This window comes from Octopus bimaculoides, chromosome 17 (genome assembly GCF_001194135.2).
Source record: "Octopus bimaculoides isolate UCB-OBI-ISO-001 chromosome 17, ASM119413v2, whole genome shotgun sequence".
NCBI classification, from domain to species: domain Eukaryota; kingdom Metazoa; phylum Mollusca; class Cephalopoda; order Octopoda; family Octopodidae; genus Octopus; species Octopus bimaculoides.
Genome location: NC_068997.1, coordinates 30,441,400 through 30,449,392, shown reverse-complemented (window position 1 = coordinate 30,449,392; position 7,993 = coordinate 30,441,400). Strand labels below are relative to the sequence as shown.

Genomic DNA, 7,993 nt, shown 5'->3' with positions numbered 1-7,993 from the left:
CACACACACACACACACACACACGCACACACAGAGGAAAGGTTTTTGTGAAATTCCCATCTCCGAAATTCACTTGCAAAGTATTGGTTGACCCCAGGGCTATAGTAGAAGACCTTTCTCAAAGTGCCATACAGTGAGCAAAATCCCAAACCCACATATTTGCAAAATGAACTTTTTATCCATGCAGCCATCAGCATCATCATCATGTAATAAATATTTAAAGTTTATCCAGTGGTTTCTTTATTCTGGTTTGGGTGTTCAGAATGTTAATCTAGTGTTGGATGTGAGGACCAATAATTTGAACGTTTTGTTATGGCTTGTGTATCCTAGTTAAGTTGTATGTTGAACGAAAAGGTGTTTTTCACTTGGTGTGGTGAAAAATATGCGGAGTTGTTTTCTAGTGTTCAGTTATAAAACAATTGAGAGGCCTACTTAATCACATGTATGAAGCTTCTTGTTATTGTTTTGCCCCAAGTCAACTCAGAACCCACAGGACTCTGATAAAAAAATACATTTGGCTGTGACAATCCTTGAATCTCTTTTTCTAACAAAATACAAATAGAACAACAGAATACAAAATATCCTTTGTTTAGAGGTGTGATATGGGAGAGGCTAAGCTGCTATTTCTAGCAAGTTGAGTAACCATATTGCAGCTTCTTCACTGGTTCTGATTGTGATTGTTTTTGTCTGGAAGATATTGACTATAATGTCATCTGTGAATGCAATGTATTGATTATCTGGTGGTGGAAGACGGTTGCCTGATATTTATAAACTGAAGAGAGTGACAGGCGGAGATTCCATTGTATACAGACATGTTACTTATTGCTTTCATCAACATCGTCATTATAATCATCAAGATCACAGACACACACACACATAAATATATATATATATATATATACACACGCACACACACCTTCCCCCCACACATATATACAGCAGGCTTCTTTCAGTTTCCATCTCCCAAATCCACTCAGAAGGCTTTTGTTGCCCCAATGCTATACTAGAAGACGCTTGTCCAAGGTTCCATGCAATGGGACTAAACCTGAAACCATGTGATCAGAAGCAAGCTTCTTACCACACAGTCACAACTTTATCATCATCATCATCATCATCATCTTCGTCGTTGTTTAATGTCTGTTTTCCATGCTGGCATGGGTTGGACGGTTTGACAAGGGGCTGGCAAGCCAGGAGGCCACACCAGGCTCCAATCTGATCTGGTATTGTTTCTACACCTGGCTGCGCATCCTAACGCCAACCACTCCGAGAGTGTAGTGGATTCTTTTTATATGCCACCAGCTCAGGAAGCCAGTCAGGTGGCACTAGCAATGACCCATGCAGAATAGTGCTTATTGCATGCCACCAGCACGTGAGCCAGTCAGGTGGCACTGACAACAGCCACAACTACAATTTCCATTTTCGATTGTGATTTGATTATTGATTTTTGATTTTACTGGATTCAATAGGTCTCCTCAAGCATGTTGTGTTGCCCGACGATCCAAAGATACTTTTTAATGGGCTGGTTATGCAACACTGGTATAGGCTATGGTTGTAATCTCACTTTACTTGCCAGGTCTTTTCAATCACAGCGTATCTCCAGAGGTCTTGGTCTTTCGGTATTGCCTCTGTGAGGCCCAACGTTTGAAGGTTATACTTCACCACCTCATCTCATGTCTTCCTGGGTCTCCCCCTTATATGGATTCCTTCTACTGTTAGCGGGTGACATTTCTTCACACAGCTCTCCTTATCCATATGCAGCACATGACCATACCAGCACAGTTGTCTCTCTTGCATGCCACATCCAATGCTTCTTATGTCCAACATTTCTCTCAGGGAGCTTACAGTCTGTTGTGTGTGCACACTGATAATACACATCCAGCAGAGCATACTAGCTTCATTTCTTTCAAGCCTAGACATGTTTTCAGCAGTCATGGCCCACCTTTCACTCTGAGCGAGAGGCCCTTTGTCACCAGTAGAAGTGGGAGCTTTCTAAACTTTGTCCAGGCTATTCTTATTCTAGCGGCAATGCTCTTGAAGTGTCCACCCCTACTACATACTTGGTCACCTAGGTAGTAGAAGCTATCAAAACCTTCTAGTTTCTCCCCCTGGCATGTGATGGAATCCACTTTCTGAGTATCTACGGTGTTTATTGCTCCTGTGCATCTGCCACACACAAAAGCTGTCATCCTGGTTAACCTTCCATTGATCTTGCTGCACCACTTATACACACATAGCTTACACTGAGTACATCTTATGGAGTTTCTACCTACACCTTTTTTACAGATTGAGCAGGGCCATCTACCTGAAGGCGTTTGTGATTTGTCAACCTTCCTACTTACTAGGATTTTGTTTTTTGCTAGGTTAACTCTATGGCACTTCTATTCTAAACCTTGCTTCCACACCTGAAACTTCTTCCCTAGTTCTGGTAGTGATTCCACTATGAGAGCAAGATCATCAACATAGACGAGGTCCTAGGGGCAGCCTGTCTTGAATTCTTTGGTTTTTGCATGGAGGACTATGATGAATAAGAGGGGGCTGAGGACTAATCATTGGTGAACCTCTAATTCTACCTGGAATTCTTCACTATACTCATTGCCAACCTTTACCTTCCTGACGGCATCACTGTACAGCTCTTATTAACCACTCGTCTATCCCTAGTTTCTGCATCGCCACCATATAAGGGATCAGGGGACCCTATCAAAGGTGTTATCCAAGTCAACAAAAAACAAGTATAGGGGTTTATCTGTGGCTAAGTATTTCTCCTGCAGTTGCCTTACCAGGAATATAACATCAGTGGTGTTTCTTCCTGTCACAAAACCAAATTGCATCTCATCTAAGCAGACTCTCTTCCTAATTAATTGTGCTATGACCTTCTCCGTGACCTTCATGTGATCCAGCATTTTGATACCCCTGTAGCTATTTCTATCTAAAACATCATCTTTACCTTTGTAGCAGTTGACTATGGTACTGCTATGCCAGTCATTGGGTATGACTCCTTCATGAGCTACCTGGTTTACAATACAGGTGACTAGACCATAACCCATACTACCAGATATTTTAAGCATCTCAGCAATGATTCCTGATGGACTGGGAGCTTTTCCTTACTTCATATCCTTAATTACTTTATCTAACGGGGTGGTCTCTATTCGGGTAGCTGGGCCTTTGACTGGATAAACATTTGGCAGGCTCTCCTCCTCCCATTCATTCTCCACATTCAGCAGCCTTTTATAATGGCTTCTCTAAGCTTCTTTCTCTCCAGAATCATTAAAACCAAGTGCACCATCATCCATGCAGACACATTTCTCTCCTGTAACATCACAATTTTCTCTCACACACTACCTTGCAATCTCAGATATTTCAGCTCTTTGGCCCTCGTGTCTCTGAACATTGGCAAACTTCTTTTTTTCTGCTTCTTCCTTGGCTATGTATATGTGTTGCCCAGCCTCCCTTCTGGCTTTCTGGTACAGTTCCCTGCTACCCTCACTTTTCCAGGTTTACCAGGCCTGTTTTTCTCCTCTAATGGCCTTGTCTACTGTATTATTCCACCACCACATTACCCTAGGTCTGGAAGGAACTTTGCACTAGCTGCAGATTTGGTCTGTGACGCTCATTAAGCTTTCCCGTAGGAATTTCCAGTTATCCTCTATGTCCCAAGTTTGTAGCTCCTCATCACTCTCATCAAATTTCTCAATGAGGATGTCCCTTAATCTCTGACCATGTGAAGGGTTCTTTAGCTTCCAAATCCTTCTTTTATGGATTGGTCTGCTTCTTGGCATCCTTCTGGCCTCAAGTTTAAAGTCACTAATGACTAGCCTATGCTGAGGTGGGGTACATTCTTCACCAGGGAGGGTCTTTGTATTTAAGAGCAACCTTGTATCCCACTGTTTGGTGAAAATGAAATCAATCTGGCTAGCAGAGTCGCCTGATTGATATGTTATCAGGTGACTGTCTGGCTTTCTGAAGTTAGTGTTGCAGATTAATAGGTTGCTTGCATCACAGAACTCCAGTAGCCTAGGTCTCTCTTCGTTTCGGGAACCAATTCTATGGCCCCACGAACACCATGGAAGATATTAGATTGCCGTCCAACATGCCCATTAAAATGTCCAGCCACAAAGATGAGATCATTGCCACTTGTCTTTGAGGTAGGATGTAGAAGGGTATCATAAAAGTGATCTTTCTGATCATTGAGTAGGCTCGCTTGTGGGGCATAGGCAGAGATAATTGCGGCTATACTATTCTGCAGGACTACTCTCAGCTTTAGCACTCTATCACATACCCTGGCTACCTCTATGACCTTATCCACCCATTTCTCTGCAAGGAGTATGCCTACACCCCTACTTCATCACTGTTACCTTCCTAGAAGATTTTATACATATGTGTTTTGCTTGTGAGGACCCTGGTTGAAGCTCCTCTCCACCTTACCTCTTGTATGCAGCATACATCAACACATCTCCGTTCAAGTATCTCTACAATCTCACTAGACCTACCTTTCAAGGTACCCACATTGACAGTGTCAACTCTAAAAACAGAGAAAGGAATGTGGAAGGAGGCATGGGAAAGGAAGATGTTATTTAGTGCCAGAAAAGTAGAAGGAGGAGGTTTTCGTGTTCGTTTGATAAACATGCTACACCTCTCCTCCCTTTTAACCTATCATCATTGAAACATTCAAGTGTGATAAGATTGTTGCTCCTACCAGGGGGTAGGAGTAGGGGTTAGTGGCTTTGTAAGTATAAGCATTCTGGACATTGTAAATTTAAACATTACTAGCGCTGCAGATATAAGTAAATAAATAGCAAGGAGCATGTGAGTAAGGTATTTTATATATATGTTATGACCAGAAGTGAACATAATGGATGGGCACTTTCGCCCTAGGCTGAACACAATAGCAGTGAGAGTAGCAGAGAATAGCACAAGAAGCCATAATGAGAGGAAGGATTAAGAGATAGTACAAGAAATATGTAGCCAACTTGAGAGCATGAGAGAGAAGGAGAGCTAAGGGTGTTGATAGATTGAATGAATGATTTCTGCATATTAAATTATTACCAATGCCCAGTATACTAATTAGTCATAAATTATAATTTAAAACATACCAGCTTGAAATGATAACATGTACATATGGTGTTCTTTTGAATTTTTCAGAAAAATACAAACCTCACAGTTGACTCTACTTGTGAAGAATTTTTACAGAGTAAATTCTTGAGTGAGATCCATCAAGAACAAGGTTAAGTACTAATATTATTATCAAGATTATTACTATTTACTTTTAATTTGCACGTTTGTTACAGTCACTTGCTAAGACACACACAGCATCCTAGGGTAAGTGAAGGATGAAAGATGTTTCATATGATTGAAAGCTTGGGGGCGGGGGCAGTAGCAAAATATCTTCATGTAATACAACACAGACATCATTAAATATCCATTTTTGTATCATACCTAGGGCACCTATAATAGCAGGAACAGTTCTAAGGCGGTGAGCTAGCAGAAATGTTAGCATGCCGGGTGAAATGCATAGCTGTATTTCATATGTCTTTACGTCCCGAGTTCAAATTCTGCCGAGGTCAACTTTGCCTTTCATCCTTTTGGGGTCGATAAATTAAGTACCAGTTGCTAATCAACTGGCCCCCTTCCCCAAAATTTCGGACCCTGTGCCTAGAGTAGAAAAGAATAACAGGAAGAGTTTACTTTTAGATGCCACATCTATATTTCAATTTCTAGGTCTGTATATTTACTTAATTTGCCCTATTCCTTTACAGATATGTTCATATCAGTGGGAACATTTACATCTATTAGTCTAAAGGTATTTTCTTCTCTGTCTTTAATGATTATGTTTGGTTGATTAACCTGGATCGTTCTGTTGGTGTTGATTGGAAAATCCCAGAGGATAGTGATATTTTTACCTTCAATGACTGGCCCAGGATGATATTCATACCAGCAAGCAGGAGTGCTGATTTTATAGTGCTTACATATTTTCCACTGTAAATCATGATGATTTTTGTATTTTTGTATTTGTTTGGTGTCAGCACAGAACATCTTGAGATGAGATTGTCTATTAGTTTCATCAAATGTGTCTCAGAAACTGCATTTTGAAAAAAGTTAGCCTGGTAATTTTTTGTAAGCAATTATTGTTCTTTTGTCGCCAATATCTGGTCACAGAGTCTCTGCTTTGTAATATCTGAGCCCTCTTTCTGCATCCAAATGTCATGCATCCTTTTTCTATGTTCTCCTATGGCTTCCATTCATTCTCAACAGATCTACTAAAATAATGACATTTCACAACTGTATCCATTATAATTATCATTATTATTATTATTGAAAGCGGTGAGTTGTCAGAATCGTTTGCACATTGGATGAAAAGTTTAGTGGTATTTCACCTGTCTCTCCGTTCTGAGTTCAAATTCCTTTGCAGTCGACTTTGCCTTTCATCCTTTCAGGATCAATAAAATAAGTACTAGTTGAACACTGGGGTCAATATAATCAACTTATCCCCTCCCACAAAACTACTGCCCTTGTGGCAAAATTTGAAACCATTATTATTAGTATTATCATTATTAATTTTATTATTATTATTATTATTACTTCCGCCTTAGCGAAGGTGGAGGTATTGTTTCAGTTGTGCTTTTTGTTTTTCCGTGGACAGGATATCTCCAGAACCGCTGGATGGATTCAAATGAAACTTTCAAGGATGTTTGACCTTGTGACTGGCACAAACTGAATAGATTTTGGGATTGATCCAGTACCAGACAAGGACTCTGAATCATTTTTCCTGTTATTTCACTTAAATTTTGAGAGCGACCGGGTTCATTTTTAGTATTCTCATTTGTGAGAGCAGTCGAGTTTATTTCAGATATTCTCATTTGCACTCTCTGAGTGCCGCCGCCGCCGCCATCATCATCATCATCATCATCATCATCACCATCACCATCATCATCATCATCATCACCATCACCATCATCATCATCATCATCGTCGTTGTTGTTGTTGGCAGTAAGCTGGCAAAATCGTTAGCATGTTGGACAAAATGCTTAGCAGAATTTTGCCTGCCATTATATTCTGAGTTCAAATTCCACCAAGATCAACTTTGCCTTTCATTATTTTGGGATCAATAAATTAAGTACCAGTGAAACACTGGGGTCAATGTAATCAACTAGTCTCCTCCTGCCAAATTTCAAGCCTTGTGCCTAGAGTAGAAAGGATTATTATTATTATTATTATTCAGTAGTCTTATTTTTATAGCGGGCTTTCACTTCACTACCGAGTGCAGCTCTGTGTGCCTTGGGTATGTGCTGTGGTTTGCTGTGATGCTCTTATGGTTACTGTATTGAAAGTGTTTTGTGTAGGATGTGTGCAGTGCCCAGTAGTGAAATTTTCTGTATGTTATATATATTTGTAAGTCCAGGTGTTTTTGTTATGTATTTGTCTGAATATTTTTTTATCATACCCAAGGCGCCTACTATGATTGGAAATGTTTCTGCTTTTAGGTTCCACATTCGAGTTACCTCTGTTTCCAGGTTTTTGTATTTTGAAAGTTTCTCCATTTCTTTTAGGGAAATGTTGTCATCTGCTGCTATTGATACATAATTAGAAAGCATTTTTTACTTCATGATTTCTGACAACTATATCTGGTCTGTTGGCCTAAATTTCTCTATCTGTGTGTATTGGAATATCCCAGAGTATGGTTGCTTTCTCGTTTTGTGTGACCTTTTCTGGTGTGTGCCTATACCATCTTTTTTCTGTTGTTATTCCATAGTGTTGGCATAGCTTCCAGCGTATCTAGGTCCCAGCTCTGTCGTGTCTGAGAATATATTCCTTCTTAGCCAGGACTGGGCAGCCAGAGATAATATGATTTATTGTTTTTTGTCCATCACCATATATTCTGCAGTTACTTGTTATGTTTCTTTTCATTATATGTTTTTGGTAATTTCTGGGGGGGAGGCTTTGGTCTTGTGCTGCAATTAAAAATCCTTCAGTCTCTGCTTTGAGTCCTGAGCTTCTCA

At 40.1% G+C, this 7,993-nt stretch overlaps 1 protein-coding gene across 4 annotated transcripts in view; it reads left to right on the top strand.

Moving 5' to 3' along the window:
* LOC106881443 (transient receptor potential cation channel subfamily M member 2-like) overlaps window positions 1-7,993 on the top strand; it is a 405,111-nt gene that overhangs the window by 324,751 nt on the left and 72,367 nt on the right. For all 4 annotated transcript variants that reach the window (XM_052974060.1, XM_052974058.1, XM_052974059.1 and 1 more), the window contains one exon: window positions 5,139-5,220. In XM_052974060.1, coding sequence (XP_052830020.1) covers window positions 5,139-5,220 — 82 coding nt within the window. The remainder of the gene's footprint in view (window positions 1-5,138; window positions 5,221-7,993) is intronic.